Genomic DNA, 20,031 nt, shown 5'->3' on the forward strand with positions numbered 1-20,031 from the left:
CATCCACTAGAGGGGCACGGGAGGTGAAAGGGGAATTATTTCCGCTTACCCCTCCCCCAACCCTCTTACTTGACAATGTTTCTCCTTAGCTCGACCAACATAAGCCAATAGGCCATAAGCCAATAGGCCTTGGTTCCACCAACATAAGTGAATAGGATTGGGCAATAGCTCTAAAAAATTGAAGTGTATTTATAATCAAACACGAAGATACAACTTTCAAGAAAAATGAATGTCAGTGTATTTATTGTATAACATTATGCCAGTGTAATAACTGATCTGTCCAATATTTAAGCATTTGACATATGATGAGAAATCAATGGTTTGTACCCCAATAGGTTCTTGATGGCTTCTTTCACTGTCTTGGTTTTCAGGCTGTAGATAATGGGATTCAACAAAGGTGTTACAATGCTGTATTGGATTGAGAGCAGTTCATTCAGAACAACTGAGGAAGCAACGCTGGACCCAAGGTACCTAAAGCAGGCACTGCTGTAATAAAAGATCACAACAATGAGGTGGGAACTGCATGTAGAAAATGTTCTTCTTTTGGCTTCTACTGAATGCATCTTCAGGACGGTGGAGATAATATGGATATAGGACACTAGAATAACTACGAAGGAAAGAAGGCCTAATGTAGTAAAAGTAATATAGAACGTTACCCAAATTGTGAAGGTGTCTGTGCAAGATAAAGGAACTAAAGATGGGAATTCACAGCTGAAATGTCTGATAACATTCCAACTGCAGAACACCAGTTTCAAAAGAGGCAACGTATTTGCCAATGAATATATGAAGCCCATTGCCCATGCCCCTCCCACCAGCCCTCTGCAGAACTCTCTGTTCATGATCTGTGCATAATACAAGGGCTTGCATATGGCAGCATATCGATCATAAGCCATGGCTGAAAGAAGGAAGACTTCAGTGGATCCGGTGAAAAAGTAGAAATACGTCTGGGCAATGCAGCCATAGTATGAGATGGTCCGGCTTGAGCACAAATTCATTAAGGCCCTAGGCACAGTCACTGAAGAAAAGCAGACATCAAGGACTGCTAGATGACTCAGGAAGAAATACATGGGGCTTTGGAGGTGAGCATTGGTCCTTATTGCTTCGAAGATGACCACATTCCCCATCAAGGTGGCTGCATAAACGCACAAAAACATCACAAAGAGGAAGATTTGGACTAGTGGGTCATCTGAAAATTCCAAGAGAACAAAATATGTTGCCGACGTCTGATTTTCCATTTTCTTTTCCAGCCAAAATATGTGCTGCCGGTAAAAAAGTAAAACTGCAGATAAGTGAAACAAAATTCATAAATAGATCTGTACAATTTCTCCCCCTGCTGCCATCACTTAATTGATATCCTGATAACAACCTGTATCCTAATGTGATTATTCAGAGAGTTCCTCAATGGCAGCTTGTGTGCCTAGGATGTACAGTAAGGATGCAAAGAACCCAAGCAGTGTACTTTATGACAAATTTGACCGTGAAGTCAATTCAAGTCAATTGCACTGCTCTTAGAATAGCATATCAGGAAAAAAAGACTATATATAACTCCCTGCCAAGAACAATGGATTTTATGGATTTTGTCTCTATATTCATAGATCTTTTGTCTCTATAGATTCATAGATCATAGATCTATGCGGAAAAGCATTGAAACATTTTTGCAGGACCATCTCCAGACTTCCTGGTGCTGAAGGCCGCATGACAATGCTGCCCCCCTTACCGAGTGGTGTACCAGCATTAGCTCTTTCGACTCTCTAACTGGAAAGGCAAGAGGGCAATATAAGCATGGAGGAGAGGGCCATCTCTCCCCCATACTACCTCTTTAGCCCCACCCTTGATATTTTTCCAGTCCAGCAAATGGGAAGAGAAGGAGCAGCAGTGACAGCCCACCAATATTCCAAGTCAATATTCATGATTATATACATCCACATTCCAAATTGCGAGACACTCTGCCATGTATAAGTACCCAGACCAGAAAACTGCAAACTGCTTGCACCATGGATCACCCAGTACCTTTGAAATATCTTGCACAGTAAATTGATGCTTTAAAGATTTTTTTTTTTATTTTCCAGAAAACACCTGCATTACTAAGGAACATACCTGAGGCTTTGCTCATTGCTGATTCCTAGCCATGCACCATTCATTCAGAGAGGCTAAACCAAATCATGATGATGCAATAAGTAACTGGACTTCTGAGACAATTCCTTCAGTTTGATCATGCAGCTGATCTGCCCTCAGCTGCAAAGAGTCTGAAGCATCTCATTTAAACTACGAGTTTATATTTGAGGATAATGTCTCAGATCTCTAACTGTTTCCTCTGGGGTACATTCTCTGAAGTTTAATCATCTCCCCACTCAGAGGATAGGCATAGTCTTTGCATAGGGGAAAAAAAACAACAACAACCTACATTGTATTTTTTCAATGCCCTCTGTCCTATAAATGGAAGAATGAAAAGGGGTAATTCAGATAGTTCCCATATATATGTGCCTTTGAAATGTGTAGCAAGTACAAGTGCACTTGCCTGAGCTCTTTGTACAATGTGCTAAGCCACATTTATTGTTTTTTTCCTTGTCCATTACTCATTCTCTGACTCTTGGATAGTTCTTTGGAAATAAAATCCTCTTCCTGTGAAAATGCATTGGCCTCCTACTATGTTTGTAATCAGGGCATCTGAGAGGAATTTTATCAAGGTGTAAAAAGTTTCTTTGGGGTCCTTTAAGGGGGTACAAAGTTTCTTTTCTTCCTTCTCCATTGGATCATGATTTCATACAATCATTGGATCATATTTACTATGAATTACAATATATAAAATTACGTAGATTTACACAACATGTGAATGTGAGTCTTCACACAATATATGCAAATGTTTTATGAGATCCCAGGACAATTCTGGCTCCTATACTTTGGCTCCTAGACCCCCAGGCCCAGGTAGAATCTTATTCTCATGGGCCCTGGTGAGATTTGAAAATGTAGGATCCCAGGAAAATTTTGGGGCCCCTCCTTTTTGCTCATGGGCCCCTCTTTTGAGCTTGGGCCAGTGTACAAGTTACCTGCCCTCCTCCTCTCATGTGCCTTGTTTGTGATAATTCTTCACTGACCCAGATCCAGTTTCATCCATGCAGGCTGATGTTAGTGAATCTTAACCCTCACTCTTTCCTGAACAGATAGTTCAGGTTCTAGGATAGTTTTGGGTTCTGGGTTCTTAGTAAATATTAAGAGGAATAGAATATGCTTAGGTGAAAGTGCATCAAAGAGTATTATTGATGCAGGTTTCAGAAGTAGGCTACCTGATTGCCAGATGCAGGGGAGGGCGCCAGGACACAGGTTGTGTCTGTTGTCTTGTGTGTTTTCTGAAGCATTTGGTGGGCCACTGTGAGATACAGGAAGCTGGACTAGATGGGCCTTTGGCCTGATCCAGTGGGGCTCTTCTTATGTTCTTGTTTTTAGGTTGGTGAGAAGTGTGATAGCTGGAGATTCTCTAGCTACTTGCAAGAATGAGGCCTAGAATGGATTGCAGACCCGGTGAGCTCAGAAACTCCTTTTAGTTTCCAAGGAAAACATCCAAAGTATGGAATAAAAATTAATATACAATAAAAAGCATCCTTATGCCATAAATGTCCTGCTGGCATAAGCAAACTCTTGGCCAAAGACTGACAATGTGTTGGCTGTTCAGGACAGAACGAATGGAAAGCCATTGCATGACGCCACAGAAAGGAGCTCAGAAAAAACTTTAAGTAGCAATGAGCAAGAAGAGGAGGGAGTGATACAAGCTGCCAAGGAGCAGTGGCAGACCTCCCCAGCCTCACACCCTGGGGCAAAGGTTTGAGATGCTGCCCCCCATGGGATGATGGATCTCCTTTGGCATGTGCAAGTTCTTTAGCTGGAGAACTTCCAAGAAGAAATGGGCAGGAAGCTTCCAAACAGAGGGGATGGGATGAGGCATGTGCCATTGCTGTTGGATCCAACATATCCTGCTATTTCCCTGCCCCAATCCTCCTCCTTCTCTGCCCGGTTGCACCCATCCCCTCCCATCCCCTGCCCACACTACTTTACCTGGTCCAGCACATGTGGTGGGGTCTGACAGCAGAGTTGCTGAAACTTGCAGCAGTGTGTGTGCAAAATGGCCACTGATGGGGCACTGTGCACTTCATCAGTTCCCCTTTTGGACAATGAAAGTGTGTTCCACCATTGTAGGAGGCTCTATATGACAGCCCAAATTTGTATACGATTTGGCTATGAATTACAGTGTTGCAATGAGAGTAACTATTGAACAAAAATTACCTGGATTGTGCTGCAAATTTTGCTGAAAAATATCACAGATCACTCTCATATTTGATGATATTCAGAAGGGGTCTTTGCAAATATTCCCCAAATTTGAGGCAAATTCCATAGCAACATTCATTATTCCCCTTCCCAGATCAAATCCGCCCTTCTCCCTGCCTCCATCTCCTCCCAATTCTGCCCGTACCTTGTCCTGTTCCACTCATCCTTGTCTCCCTCCCAACCCCTGCACAATCTTAACTGCTCTGGCAGGTGCCCGGCATCCATCTTCACATTGACCTCTCACATTTGCGACAGTCATAAAGCTGTTTACACCACACACCCAAATAAGCATGCAATGACCAAGTTTTTTGGACATATTGGCCACTTTATTAAATTGAAAAAGAAGAAACTTGGAGCACAGCACTAATTGAAACCCCCAGAGTGTGCGGGTTCTAGACGGGGGAAACCATCTAGATCTAGCCGTCTACCTCCCCCAGGTGATTTGGTCAATCAATGGGCATACCCCTGATTCAAGACTTCAGCTAGTCATAGACCAGCTAAGTCTGCCACCTTCAACCTGGGAGGGTTGAGGTGGCATGATTGCTTCGGCTCACCCCAGCCAAGCCAAAGGTAGCCTTTCCAGAATCCGGCCAAAGTGGACCCACCAGGCTCACCCAGTTAGGTAGGCAACATGTGAGCAATTCCCCCACTGTGCTGCCTCAGGATGATCACCAGGGGGTACAGAAACTTCCTACCCCTGCATACTACCTGCTTAAAGTGACCAAGTATTAAAACTAACACCAACAAAAAGCTGCCACTACCAACAGTGGTAGTGGGGTAGGCAAAAAAAAAAACAAACAAACAAAAACCCTTGTTAACAACCAATCAAGCCAACAGTAAAAAAATTCCTCCCTGGTCCTGAAGCAACCAGATAATTATAAGATTATTTAAACAGGCAGGCAGGAAAGAGATCACTGGTCCAGATCAATTGACCATAGGCAGGGCAAGCACAATTAAATAAGCATGCTTGCTCTGCCCTCTGCCAGCAATTCTACTGCTTCAGCCCAGTGCACCTGGGAGATAAGACAAAGACAATGACACGAAAATAGTGCATTATTGTCATTATGCCAGCAGAAGGCTTGTTCCACCAACATAAATGACCACTAGGATTGGGTAGTAGCTCTAATAAATCGGCATGTACCTATCACCAAACAAGAAGATAAACATTTAAAGAAAAAGGAACGTCAGTGTATTTATTTGTTAACTTTATGCCAGTGAATTGATTTGTCTAATATTTAAGTATATGACATATGATGAGAAATCAATGGTTTGTACCCCAATAGATTCTTGATGGCTTCTTTCACTGTTCTGGTTTTCAAGCTGTAGATAATGGGGTTCAACAAAGGGGTTGCAATGCTGTATTGGATGGAGAAGAGTTCCTCCACAATGACTGAGGAAGTGATGTTGGAGCCAAAGTACCTAAAGAGGCCACTGCTGTAGTACAAAACCACAACAATGAGGTGGGAACTGCAAGTGGAAAAGGTTTTTCTTTTCGCTTCTGCTGAATGCATCTTCAGGACGGTGGAGATAATATGGATATAGGACACCAGAATAACGGAAAAGGAAAGAAGGCCTACTGTAGTAAAAGTAATATAGAATGTTACCCAAATTGTGAAGGTGTCTGTGCAAGATAAAGGAACTAAAGATGGGAATTCACAGCTGAAATGTCTGATAACGTTCGAACTGCAGAACATCAGTTTTAAAAGGGGCAAAGTATTAACCAGTGAATGCATGAAACCTATTGCCCATGCCCCTCCCACCAGCCCTCTACAAAACTCTCTGTTCATGATCTGTGCATAATACAAGGGCTTGCATATGGCAGCATATCGGTCGTAAGCCATGGCTGAAAGAAGGAAGACTTCAGAGCATACTGTCAGAAACAAGAAACACGTCTGGGCAATGCAGCCATAGTATGAGATGGTCCGGCTTGAGCACAAACTCATTAGGGCCCTAGGCACAGTCACTGAAGAAATGCAGACATCCAGGAAAGAGAGGTGACTCAGCAAGAAGTACATGGGGCTGTGGAGGTGAGCGTTTCCTCTTATGACCGTCATGATGACCATATTTCCCATCAAGGTGGCTGCATACATGCACAAAAATATCAGGAAGAGGAAGATTTGGACCACTGGGTTTTCTGTGAATCCCAAGAGAACAAAATAAGTTGCTGATGTCTGATTTTCCATTTTCTTTCTCAATACATGTGCATTCTGCCATTTAAAAAAAAGTGAACTTACAGTTAAGTGAAACAGAATTCATTGGTAGATTTATTAATGCCTTAGCTACTCAGGAAGATTAAGAACCTGAATATGAGCTCAAATGTTCAATGTTCATACTGAAAGTAGTCATTGTTATGAAGCAAGTACAAATAATGCACTGCCCACATCCCCCCCCTTTAATAAATGAAGGAATGGGTTGAATTGAATTCTGGTGGCACATGTATTAGCACGCCACCGGCATTTACCCTGCCCCTGCACGAGACACAGGAAGGGCCAGCCTCGTAGCTGATTGGCTGGGGGCTAATTGGTCTGGGGCCACGTGCAGGCTGCTCAGAGAAGCCCACACAGTCGGGACCAGACAGCGTTCACCCACCCGCCCACCCTTTGGCAGTCCGAGACTAGCTGGTCGCCTTCTGGGGCCGGGTAGGAATTTTTGCCATCAGCCTAATTGGCACATCGGTTGGTGGTTTTTTGCCTACCCTGGACTGCGGAGTTAGGGGCGGAATGGGGGTTTTCCATAGGTCTTCTTGGTCACTTTAGGCAGGTGTCGTGAAGGTTTTGAGTAGGTAAGGTCATATCGGTGTACACCGCAGGGGGGCAAGGGCCGGGTGGACTCCACGCTTGGTCATGCTGGCATTCCCGGCTGGGTGACGCAGGCTGGATGAACCTCGGCCTGGTGGTAAAGGCGCACTGCGGGTTCGCTCGGGTGGCCTGAGCTAGCCTGCCACCCTGCCCCTTCGGGGTGACAATGAAGGGGGCGGCAGGCTTGTACTGACGCTGCCCTGAGTCTGGTGTGGTCGCCCAAATCACTATAGGGGGAAGTAGACGGGCAGCTCCGTTTCCCCCATGTAGAACCCGCATGACTTATTTGTTAGGCCCTGTTGCCATCTGAAGTACGTATATTTAAATAGTTAATAAAGTGGCCCTTTGTACCATATGCCCTTGCCTGTGTCTTTATTGGGGGGGGTGCTGGGTAAATGGGTCACAGTTATTTTTTCAAATCAATTCACAAAACATGCAGTGGCCCTAACTACTGACTATTCCATACGTTCATTTAGAGTTCATTCTCTTCCTTCTTTTTTCCCCTCACAAACATTTCCATCCCAGCTCCATACCATAGTTCAATTCTGATGCTTAGCAGCACCAACCCTCATAAGAAGTCAAGGAAGACTTAGAAAGCCTTGGCCTCTCCAGGCTGAACAGCCTTTGTTGACTTTACATTTGTTCTAAAAGGGGTTCCCAGCTGGAATCAGTAAGCTGAGCAACCCCCCCCCCCCCCGGAGTTGGAGTCTGGCCCTGCCTGACTGTTCCTCAGGATGCACAGAAATTCCTAATCTTAATAATTTTAATTCACACAATCTGAATAAGTGATTTCAATAGTGATTCAGTCTCATACTGTTTTTGCCATCAGTATTAATATACCTGGGTAGCCAGGCTGTGTGTACCAGACCTGGCTAGTAAGGATATAATGAGAGCCCTGTTGGATGAGAGGGAGGATCCATCTTGCCCTGCAGATAAGATGGGCACATCTTGCCCTTCCACAACATTAGAGTGAAATGGTAGAAGAAACTTACCAGGAATTGTCTGAAAAAGCAGCTGGAATATTGAGAGAATACACTTGATCCACTCTTGTTAGGCTGGACTCCAACCTCATCATTTTCTATGCAAATAGGACAAAAAGACTGTGCCTTACATCCAGTCCAATCTTTTTGCATACAAGGATGTCCTAGAGCTCATGCCCACAATGTAACAGCAACTTTATTTATTTCCATGTCCTAATGGGAGGAGGGTGCGTGATCACGAATCTATCTGAGCCCAAGATACAAATAATGTCTGGTGGGTAACATGGGGCTATGGGGTGTCTCTAGAGAGTTCTGCTCTTTGGTTGTGATTACAACCATTCAGCGAAGTCCCTGAGGACCACAAGGGCTTTTCTCTATGTTTAATTATCCTCTCTATTAAAACATGTGAATGCAGCATACCAACTCTATGCTGGCACGTGCTTGACAATACATGTGCGGTACACACAGACAGAACTGCCATTTTCTTCTATGAAAACAAACTGTTATGGTTTGCACATTCTCAAAGCTTGTAATAGGCAACTTACAGACCAATCCTATCCTCTCCCCCCTCCCCCCCCCGCTGATGCAGCCACACTAAAACTGTGCACAATGTATTAATGGGGAGGGGTGTGGATCAGGAGGCTCAGGAAGGGGAATGAGGAATTATTTCCCTTTACTCTACTGTAAGTCTTCCACTCACCTATGGTCAGCATAATAGCTGGCACAAGTCCAAGGCAGCAGTGGTGCAGGCCAGCTGACCTGGGGAGGAGTGACATGCTGATGCTGCAACATTATCCCCTTGCATCATCATGCCACCCCCTGCACCTGTGCATCACCTCCCCACACATCAGGAATGGCTCCAATTTGGAGCCAATTGAAGCCTAGGGGCAAGTGGGAGAGTCAATCTTCTCTGCTTTCACCACTCTGAGCACTCAGGTGGTAAGCGCAGAGCACTCCCCCCCCCTGTGGAGACCCTGGAAAATCCTTGGAGCTCAGGGGGGGCACACCAGCTGCCCCTATCAATCTAAGCCCTGATCAATGGAAAAGAAAGGGGCAGGCAGCCTCAGAAAGGAGCGGATAGGGTCTGGTGTGTACCATTTCAAAGGCTATCAAGTTTGGGATAGGTAGACCAATTCAGCTGCCTAGACCTCCTTTCCAGTGGTTATTGGGGAAAACTTGGGGCAGGCAAGAGGCATCCTCAAGATGAAACCAGGGTAGTAATGCTCAAGTGGGAAGCAACAGTTTTGTCTGCCTCCTCCTGGGTAGGTGTCCACACTTAAGGGGAGTTCCATTCAGTTAGGAACTGCTGCAGGATGCATTTAATTCCATCTTTAATCAATAAAATTGGCCCATTTAATATCAAAGTTGATCTTGACTCGTGTCATTTGTATAGGAGGGCACCTGGGCAATGCATGACATGGATAGCTATATTTCTAAAGAAAACATATTTACTATCTATTTGTTTGCCTCCGCCTGAAATTGAAATTGACAACTTAAGGCAACACGTCTTACAGCCCAATCCTATTGAGCTCCCCTGCTGGCTTAACAAGCATTCTGCTAGCACTGACTGCCATAAAGCAGTCCTAAAAGGTGCTCCAGCAGCAGGCAGAGGTGTGTGCTACTGGAGTGCCAGCAGAAAGGCAAGTGCTTTCCCGTGGACATCAGTGGACCTTCATAGACTCACTAAGACAGGAAGTATGTCCTGTTGGGGGGGGATAGAGTGTGGTTGGGTAGAACAGGGGAGGGTGGAGTGAGGTAACAATGGGGGCAGAGGGAGAGCAGAATGGAGAAGCAACAGGGTCAGGGGTGAGTGGATCGGATTGGAAAACAGGGCAAATTCGGCAGCTGAGGCAGCCACCAAATCCCTCTGCTGCTTCCCTAGCCTTTTAAAGGCATAAAAATATCACTTCCAGTTTTGGCCCCCAAAAACAGAAGTGATTTTTTGTTTTCCTCTTTTACAGTTATTCTGAGCCCAACAGAGGCTGTGGGTGGATGCATGCAGTCTCTGCTGAACTCAGAAGACCCTCCAGAAGTGAGGGGGGCATAGCTCACCTCCAGAGGGTGGGAGGTGGCGTTGCCCTTATCTATAGATTCTCGTATTTGCGGAGGGTTCCGGAACAGAACCCCGGCAGATACAGGGGCATGGCTGAATTACTTTACAGCGGTGCTGCAGTTCCAATGTAATGCTTTAAAAGCACAAACTTTTTATACAGAGACTTTTTACTGCACTTTAAGTCTGGGGGGTTCTCCCCATAGCAATTCAATGCTATGTTCATTTCTTTTTTTGTTACTATATTCTCAATGCTATTACGCTTCCTTAAGATGCTATGTTGTACTGTTGTACTGTGTTTGGCAAGATTAGGTTCACTTTAGTTGTGCATTCAAGGAGCATGCAAACATTAAATGGTTGCTGTTGGGTACATTCAGGTATTCAGCTGTTCTGTATTCCAGAGAACCTCTGCAATTCTCAATGCTGTTATGTTTGCTCAAGTTCCTATGTAGTACTGTTCCCCAATTGCGGATATGCTGCTCATGCCAGTGGAATGGGTCTGGAGGGTGGGCAGAGGCAGCAGTGGTGGTTGCATCATGGCAGGCACAGCGGTGTCACTCCTACAGGGCCCATAGGCATGGCACCTGGTGCTTTTGCCCCCTCCAACCCCCTAGGACCACCACTGCTGTTTCATATGTTCATTCAGTAGTTCATTCAAGTAGCATGCAAATCTTAAACAGCTCCTGTAAGCTTAATTCATGCTCTTCAGCAGCAGTGGGGGGTGTTTTGTGCCTGTTTTATGTCTGTGGCTATGACTGCTGACAGCCACGGGCATAAAACATATAGATACCACCTGTATAACAGTAGCTACACTCGATAAAAACACTTTAAAATTGATTAAAACGTTAATTTTGAATAAAAACACATAACGCTGCTTTTATTTATTTATTTATTTATTTATTTAATTAATTAATTAATTTAAGGCTAACGCCAAAATTCACGGAAAAATAAAACCATTTTACACTGCCTGTAGTTGTAGCTAATTTTTCTTATGGCTTTCAGTGGTGCTTAAGGTCAACTCATAATACAAATATGTTTTGTTCCTTTGTTTTGAGATTCTTTCCTAAATTGTATACCTGAGGAAGCCCAAAATGGCATGAAACCACAGTATGGGTAAGGGGGCTTTCTCTCTATGCCCCAGTGCAGTCCTCTCTCCAATTGTGCCCCCCAGGGGTGGATCCAAGGGGGAGCATGGGTATGTCCCCCCCCAAACTGTTGCACCAGTGAGGAAGGGTGCTCTCCAGGATGGGGAGCGAAGCTGGGCGAGGCGTTGGTGGTGAGGTTGTGCCTGACCAACACTAGGTCTCATGAAACCTCAAGCAGGCCATGTGGAGGAAGAGGTAGGGCTCCCCAACCTGGCAACCAGGCTCATAAGGAGCTGGGCCACCGAGGTAGGAGATCACTTCTTTGGGAGCTCCAAAGGGGTGACCTGGGGAGGCTCATGGCCCCCCTAAACACAAACACTGGATTCACTCCTGCCCCTCCCTCCACACTGAAATGTAATGGACAATTCCCCCCCCCCACATACACACATACAAATAATGCACCAAGCAGTCACTATTAGAGAATCACATGAAGGCAAAGAGCTAAATCCTTCCTACCATTCCTACTGTGATTTTGCAGCATTTAGGGTCTCTCTGGCAAGCTATGTAGAGAAAAAAAGAAGCATATTACACAGTTGAAATGAGATTCATGAGATCTCATTGAAATGAGATGAAATGAGATTGGACAGTTGGGACCCAATCCTATCCTCCCCCCCTCGCTGCCGATGCACCATGCAAAATATGGGTCCCCTGTATCCAGCAGGGGGCACAGACAGGAGGCTTTGGAGAAGAAAGGGAAACAATTCCCTCTTATCCTTCCATAAGCCTCCCACTCTGTGATAGGTCTTCTCAGACCTGAACCAGCTCTGTACCAGTGGCGTAGCTAGAGGGGTTGCAAAGCACTAAGTTTTGCAGGGTGCCTCTCTGCAGCGTGCAAGTGGCCCCTCTTTGTCTCCTTCTGAGCCATTCTGGGTGGTGGGAGCAAAGTGTTTCACCTGAAATGGTTCCAAAGGGAGGGGGAGCGACTGCTTGCTTGCTGCAGTACAGCTCCCTGCAAAAATTAGCACTTTGTACTCCTCCAGCTACGCCGCTGGGTGCAAGTCTGAGGAGGGGTGGGAGAGGCTGCAAATGAGGGGATGGGACATGGCAGTCACCACTGCCTCCCCACTCCCGAGTCATTGTTGCTTCCCCACTCCCGTTCCTCCCCCTCCCCATCCAGTTTCAAAAACAATTTAATATTTTAATTATTATAGTATTTTACTATGTGGTGCTGACTATATAGTAAATGGTTTAGGAGGAAGACTTGCAGCCCAATCATATGCATGTCTACTCAGAAGTAAATCCCATTAAAGTCAATGTGGCTTACTCCCAAGAAAGTGTGGATAGGATTGGGCTGTCAGTTAACCCATGAATTGTGTTCACCATGAACACAGCTAACATGAAACAATCTGGTTTTCTGATTTACATCAGAATCTTGCCCATCCCAGCTTTCCTTCTTTTAACAAATCTTATGTTTTATTTCTGCTGAACGTTTTCTTCAAAGCCTCTTTCACATCCTTGTTCCTCAGCGTGTATATCATTGGATTCAAGAGCGGAGTTATCACCGAGTAAAAAACCGCCACCACTTTGTTGGCGTTCGACTTGTATCTCACTGCTGGGCGCACGTACATGAAAATGAGTGTCCCAAAATAGATGGTGACTACAGAGAGGTGTGAGGCACAAGTGGAGAACGTCTTCCTTCGAGCAGCGGCAGAAGACATTTTCACGATGGTGGCCACAATTTGCACGTAAGAACCTAGGGTGAATACAAGAGCTGCCATGACAATGATAGAGCTGAAGCTGTAGCCCACGATCTGGATGGCATAAGTATCTGTGCAGGCTAGGCGAAATATCTGCCCAGCATCACAGAAGAAATGGTTGATTCTGTTGGGACTGCAGAAGGAAATTTTAGCCAACATGAAGGATGGGAAAGTCGGGCATATGAATCCCACAAACCAGCATGTCACAGCTACTGTTCTGCACGTCTTTGGGTTCATGATGGTGGAATAACGTAGTGGGTTACAGATGGCTAGGTACCTGTCATAAGCCATGGCTGTAAGGATGAACAGTTCTATAGCAGCAAAAGCAAAGAAAAAGTAATATTGAGTGATACAACCCGGGATGGAAATGGTCCTGTTATCGGCCAGCAGGTTGGCTAACATCTTCGGCACAGTGACGGTGGTGTACCACACCTCGACCATGGAGAGATTGCAGATGAAGAAATACATGGCAGTCTGGAGGCGGGTGTCCACCACGACGATGACAATGATCAGCAGGTTCCCCGTGAGCGACAAGATGTAGATCGTTAGGAACAGCACAAAAAGCAAGGTCTCCAGGCTCGGTATGCTAGTGAAATGAAGAAAGACAAATTCTGCAACCACTGTTCGGTTTTCCATCTCCATTATAACAGACAGCTACATGGGGCATAAACAAACAACAACAATCAAGATGCATCAAAAATAGGATTGTAATGATGTCTTAGCAACATAAGGAAGACCAGTGAAAGGCTTTCATTTCTCCATTGAGAAATATATTTGATGAATTTATTAAGAGTAGAAAATAGACACTCCCCATTGACTCACTATTTAATCATCCATTATCAATCCATTCCACTCAAAAACAACTTTTTAAATTAAAAAAAATGTCCTTTTACTTATTTACTTATTTAAGTTTTAGTTTCTTGATGGGGCATATAATTCACAAAATCATTTCAGAGATGTGATCGTGACCAGTTAACTTGTCTGTGGGCACAATCCTATGCTTTTCTACTCATAATGAACTGATGCATGCTGGAATCTTCTTCATGATATCCACCTAATTTAGGATCTCTGTCTTCCTGTGACTGACTAATCATGTTGAATGGGACTTCTGAGTTAAGCAGTCAAAGTTATGTATAACTTATGTATAAGGGTGCCAAACATAGGTTTGGCAATCATTGTATTTTTAAATATGTTTGATTTTACTGTAAGCTGCCTGAATGCAGTTTTGAATGGGAAAAGTAGGGCATAAATTCATAAAATAAGTAAACTGTCATGGGCAGCTAGATTGAATTCATCAGACCAGAAAGCCCCTCTGAATGAAAGAACATAAGGACAGAACATAAGGAAAGCCCTCCTGAATGGAACAAAAGGTTTATCTTGCCCAGAATTCTTCTACCAAGAATGGCCAACATGATGTTTCTGAAACCTTCAAAGCACTGCATGAAAGCAACAACCCTCCCCCAAATTTGTCACATGTACTCAGAGCCACACCACTCCAAAAGACAGACAATCCTTTAGCTATTGTGGTTAAAGAAAATTGGCAGGCCAAGCTATTATGAAGCTGTTTGAGCCTTGAAAAACCAAAAACAACATGAAATATCTTGGCAAGCTAACCTCCATTAGCTAACTGGAGCTGATGAACTCCAGTAACATAACATAAGCTGGCAGGTTACAGCAATAATAAAATGAAATGTTTGGGAAAGAAACTCAACAGGAAATGGCTAAAAAGCAGCTGGATTACTGACCCTCACTTCTTCCAGTCTTTATTATTAGAATTCCAATCTCAGAATGCTCTACAGAAATTTGGAACAAACAACATTAGTTTTCATCCTGTCCAGTCCTGTATCATTAACTGAGTGTGATTAGTTGCACAAGTTGTAACTGTTGCGTGTAATTATGCATCTTATTTAAGTGGATAAATGGATCATGGATCCTAACAAAATGAAATGCAAAGATAGGTTGGCCACTAATAGTGGGTTATTGTGGGGCTCCAGAGAGTTGGGCTTCTTCGGAGTCATTTTCAAGTTATGACTTCTCATACTCAAGGGAATTTAAACTTCTCAGCTTGGTACAAATGTACAGTAATTCAGCACATGGAATCGTGCTCTTCCGTTGGATAAGTGCATTGAAGAAAGAGAATTGAGAGGCAATGTAGCTGGTTACTTGCAGCACACCAGCCCAGTCCTGACCTCCAATTAGGAGGAGGGTATATTTGGAAGGAAGTTACCTCTAATCCCCTTATCTTTTGGGGGGAGCTATGCTGAGAGAAATAATGCAAATCCCAAACCCAGTTCTTACGGCTTAATAAAGGCATCATGCACAATTTATATAGCCAAAAGGGAATAATAATAATAATAATAATAATAATAATAATAATAATAATAATAATAATAATAATAATAAACCTGACAAGGCCTTAAGTGGTCTAGGCCTAGAGGCCTTTGTTCACTATGGTTGTGAACACTCCAAATAGCACAAGCTGGGAGGTCAACACTCCCTGTAAACCCCGAGGTTCAAATTCTTCCAGGCCTGTATTGGTTGGGATGGTTGATTCCCTCTCTCACAGTTTGCTGGGCCAATGGAACTACAGGGCACGTGATCAAGAGCCCAATCCTAATGAAGCTTAATTAACACCTGCCAGTAAGGTGCAGCAGTGCCAGCACAGGTTCCACTGCATCCCGTGGGTAGCCAGAGACCATGTGAGGGCAGATAGGTAAATAGATGTTTCTTTTGCTTATCTGTCTCCACTTCCACATGGGCCCCTATGGGTCTACTTAGACCTGTGTCAGCTCTTTAGCTGGTGTTAGTCTGAGTAGAGGCAAGTTGGCATGTTAAGACCGCAATGGAGTGGAGGATATCAACAGAGCCATCACCACCAATATCTTCCCTCTTGTCTTGTCACAGCTCCTTCCCACTGGGCCTCGTTCCCACTTAAGGCTGATTAGTTTCCCTTGGTTGACTCACCAGTACAGCAAGCAAAGGTCAGAGTCAGTTCCCAGTCCAATCAATGAAAGTGGCCAAGTCAGAGTCCAGAGCCAATAAGCCGAGTCACAGCCCAAAGTCAGTCAGTCAGTCAGTCAGTCAGTCAGTCAGTCAGTCAGTTTCCTCTCCTACCTCCAACCCACACTCCTTCTACAACCCACACCCCTAGTTCCTCCAGGTTCTGTTTATATGCTCCCAGGTTCACTTTAGCCTCTAGTGGCTGCAGCAGTGCAGCACCCCTCCAGCTAACATCTGGGCTTTAACCCTGCATTTACTTAGAGCAAGGGGCACTGTGGACACCACACCCTATCTCCTCGGTAATATCTTCCGCGATATCACTACACCTCTGCCCACCTCCACTATGCCCCAGGGCCACAATCCATCCTCTATTCTGCCCACTCCTAACCCCAACCACTGACATCATCAACAATGGGTCTGCTGGCAGTCCTCACATTGCTGCTGCTGTTTGTGTTGGCACTTCCAAAATGGATGCCGGCAGCATGCTGCATGCGCCACAAAAGTCATTTTATTACAGTGTTCCGCTGGCATAAAAGACGGCATAGCCCTAGGTAGGACTGGGCTATTAGTCCACAAGGCTGCAATGCCTACAGCTCCACTGCAGCAAGATCGTGATTCAGGGTTGACAATTGTCCCAAGGTGGCAAGGCTAATGGCTGATGATTCCACTGGCTGCAAGGTCACTTTTCAATCCAGCCGGCAAGATTGCTTATCCACCCCTTGTGTGAAGCTGATGAATCTAAAGGCCACAAGACTGATAGTCCCCTCCCCACTTCTCTTCCCCATCGTTTGTTTCCATGCCTTGCTGTATGTGAAGGAGAAAGGGGCAAAACTCTCCCCATCAATTTCATGGAGGATGAGCAGCATACAGTAATCCCAGGAATTCCAGAAATTCTTTCAAAATGTGTGGCCAATTGATTTGAATGAACTTTAGCAGACTTAGGGTTCAATCCTATCCCGTTTTCCAGTACTGGTGCAGCTGTGCCAATGGGGTGTGCGCTGCATCCTGTGTTGGATCCCAGCACCCTCTTCCTTTTCCCTGACCCGTTCCATTCACCCACACCCTCTACCTGCTTGCTCTAACTTACTGGTGCCAGGGATCCAGCAGTCACTGCAATCACCTGGCTGCAGCTATTCCCCATTTGTGCTGGCAGCTAGGCTGTGCTGTATGGTGCCTCACATTTTGCAAAGGCTGTAAAGTCCCTTGTGTCACCAGAAAGCATGTTCATTTCCATGTGAATGCTTATGCCTGGATTGATTTTTAGAGATAGACTTGCACTGAATGGAATATGTGAACAACTAAACCCAGGTTCAGGCTAACAGTGATGGTAGTTAAGTACAGCTTAACATGTGAATAGAGTAAATAGGTGAGCCTCCTATGACTGGTATTTACATCTCTGATACTGTTTCAGATGTTTCCATTGCATAAGACTTTGCTATTATAGAAATAAGAACATTCTGATTATCCCATCTGAATTATTTGCTCTGACTTCCCAGTTAGTAAAAGTCATCCCTATGGAATAAATGTGCTCTTTCTTGTTTGGGCAATTAATATCACCCTCGCATAAAACATATATATAGTCATCCACTCACAATAAATTGTGTCAACTCATGTAATGGTATTGCAGTGCTCAGGTGCTGTTAACTACTCTTTAAAGTTTTATATATGGGTGAATAGGTGCATTCCATGTTCAGTGTTCATTTCTGAGAACACGTGCTATCCTATCCCGTTTCAGGCAAGTAACAATAAAAAATGTTAATAGAGTTGGATTCTATGATAGAAACATGAGTCAGGTCACCAGCCCACTTCAGTTAGCATCGTCAATATGCTGCTTCGGAGTTTCAGGCAAGAGCCTTTCCTAGCCCTATCAGGAGATGGTGAGTAGAGAAGGAGGTACCATCTAAATGCAAAGTATGTGCTCTATCACTAATCTGTTGTACTAACCAGTGCTTAAATTGCCAGTGATTGTCAGAAGAAGACCATTCAATTTCACAGCAATTGTTGAATCAGCAATGTAAATTGCACTCAGGAGTTCATTGATTTTCCAGTTGTCTTCAGGCGCTTCCAATTATCTCCTAAGGAATACCTATAGATCTTTGTTAATAGGATGAATTTGGATGCTCACATAAGCTTAGCACCCATGGTTCACTGGCTGAGCACACTGAAAGGGATGAATGATTCATATCAGCCTAGTATGGAACTTTGCCCAGCACTAGATAAAATATAGATTGTGACTTTTTTAAAGGAGAACAATCTAAAATTTAAGGAAAATGTTTATGCATTTCATCATTTTCTGTTTGATCCTTGCTTCCTCCTCCCAGTTAACTTTTATAATTTAATTATAACTTAGTTGAGAATTTAATTTGCATGTTTGTTTTATATTCCACAGTGTTGCCACATACTTATGTGTTTCATGTATTCATACCTGTCAACAAGAGAAAGCCAAAGTTATGAGCATTTAAGTATCACTGACAGAGCTGGAATCAATGAATTTAATAGCTGTGATATGGACGGAGACATGCTTTAATCATGTGTCCTTTCTTTCTTTTGTAACAGATGACTCAATAGAAATGGAGAACCGAACAGACACATCAGAGTTCATTTTCTTGGGACTTCCCAGTAATCCTCAGTGGCAGATCTTCTTCTTTTTGGTGTTTTCGACTGTTTATCTAATCACATTGTCAGGAAATATCACCATCATACTGGTGATAAGAATGGACTCTTCACTTTATACACCCATGTATTATTTTCTGTCCCATTTGTCCTTGGTAGACATCTGTTATTCGAGTGACATTGTCCCCAAGATGCTCGCAGATTTGCTTGTGAAACAAAAGACCATCTCCTTCATCAGCTGCCTCACACAGATGTTTTTCAGCCTTCTACTGAGTGTTACAGAGGTTTTTATTCTTTCAGCAATGGCTTATGATCGATACACTGCTGTGTGTCACCCGCTTCACTATGTAGTGATCATGAACAAAACGGTATGTACGTACATGGTGATCGGTGCATGGATGATGGGCTTGTCTTTTGCAATAATAAACACAGTTCCAACATTGGATTTACAGTTCTGTGGCCACCACAAAATCAGCCACTTCAGCTGTGAACTCCCACCGCTCTTGAAATTGTCCTGTTCAGACACATTCGTCAACAATGCCATTCTTTTTTCATCTGTTGCAATTTTTGGACTTGGCTCTTTCCTACCAACTCTGATCTCCTACATTCACATCATCTCCACCATCCTGAAGATCCATTCTGCAGAGGGCCGGAGCAAGGCCTTCTCCACCTGCAGCTCCCACCTCATTGTGGTTGGTTTACTGTACATGACAGGAATGTCCCAGTATATGAAACCCAGCAGCCTGTCTTCGATGATGCTGGATGAGATCTTCTCCGTTCAGTACAGCATTTTGACTCCTATGTTGAACCCCATTATTTACAGTCTGAAAAATAAGGAAGTTAAGAGAGCATTGGGGAGGGTATTTGGAAAAAGCAAATGCTATCACCTATTTTAGATTTTTAGTGCAATAGCTAGGCTGATTTTATTTGGCCAAAAACTGTTATTCATTATATTGGAATCTGTAATTGGTTTTATCAGTCACTCTGATTAAACAGTACAGTGATTTAATGCATTACTTATTTTATTTTCCATCAAGAACACAGATATACCACATTATGATCATGGGGTATTACTTTATTTCCTCAGCAGCCCTTTTTGTCCTAATACTCCCTTCTTTTCTTTGACCCCGCTCCATTCATTCATTCCTCTGTCCTAGATCTCTTTGTTTGCCATTGACCCTTTCTTGCATCTCTTCCTTTCTTGAAGAGTCCAGACTTCTAGGTCTATACGTGCTTAGCCATCCTGCCTTCTTAGTAAGTTCAGTGAGTCCCTTTCCCCCCACTGTGTCTTTCTGAACCCAGGTTTTTGTGTGATTTCCTGTTGGCATCACCTATCCCCTTACTGTATAGCTCCTTTCCCCTCTCCCCATTTCTTTCACTCATACTTTTCTCTGTGACTTTTCTCTTGCCTTTGCTCTGTTCCCTTCT

At 44.0% G+C, this 20,031-nt stretch overlaps 4 protein-coding genes across 4 annotated transcripts; 1 reads left to right on the forward strand and 3 right to left on the reverse strand.

Annotated features, from left to right (window-relative positions):
• Nucleotides 1-287: 287 nt before the first annotated feature.
• On the reverse strand, nucleotides 288-1,235 carry LOC136652828 (olfactory receptor 8S1-like). Its single transcript, XM_066629749.1, has one exon. The coding sequence runs from the start codon at nucleotides 1,233-1,235 to the stop codon at nucleotides 288-290; it is 948 nt and encodes a 315-aa protein (XP_066485846.1).
• Nucleotides 1,236-5,555: 4,320 nt separating this feature from the next.
• LOC136652829 (olfactory receptor 8S1-like) lies at nucleotides 5,556-6,503 on the reverse strand. Its single transcript, XM_066629750.1, has one exon. It carries the CDS (start codon nucleotides 6,501-6,503, stop codon nucleotides 5,556-5,558), a length of 948 nt encoding a protein of 315 aa, XP_066485847.1.
• A 6,196-nt stretch (nucleotides 6,504-12,699) lies between these two features.
• Nucleotides 12,700-13,632, reverse strand: LOC136652830 (olfactory receptor 6N1-like). Its single transcript, XM_066629752.1, has one exon. It carries the CDS (start codon nucleotides 13,630-13,632, stop codon nucleotides 12,700-12,702), a length of 933 nt encoding a protein of 310 aa, XP_066485849.1.
• A 4,928-nt stretch (nucleotides 13,633-18,560) lies between these two features.
• On the forward strand, nucleotides 18,561-19,499 carry LOC136654257 (olfactory receptor 5A2-like). Its single transcript, XM_066631203.1, has one exon. The coding sequence runs from the start codon at nucleotides 18,561-18,563 to the stop codon at nucleotides 19,497-19,499; it is 939 nt and encodes a 312-aa protein (XP_066487300.1).
• Nucleotides 19,500-20,031: the final 532 nt, after the last annotated feature.

Source organism: Tiliqua scincoides, chromosome 5 (genome assembly GCF_035046505.1).
Source record: "Tiliqua scincoides isolate rTilSci1 chromosome 5, rTilSci1.hap2, whole genome shotgun sequence".
Taxonomy (NCBI): Eukaryota; Metazoa; Chordata; class Lepidosauria; order Squamata; family Scincidae; genus Tiliqua; species Tiliqua scincoides.

Excerpts from the sequence above, each read along its gene's own strand:
- LOC136652828 (XM_066629749.1), bottom strand. The coding sequence starts at position 1,235 with ATGGAAAATCAGACGTCGGCAACATATTTTGTTCTCTTGGAATTTTCA.
- LOC136652829 (XM_066629750.1), bottom strand. The coding sequence starts at position 6,503 with ATGGAAAATCAGACATCAGCAACTTATTTTGTTCTCTTGGGATTCACA.
- LOC136652830 (XM_066629752.1), bottom strand. The coding sequence starts at position 13,632 with ATGGAGATGGAAAACCGAACAGTGGTTGCAGAATTTGTCTTTCTTCAT.
- LOC136654257 (XM_066631203.1), top strand. The coding sequence starts at position 18,561 with ATGGAGAACCGAACAGACACATCAGAGTTCATTTTCTTGGGACTTCCC.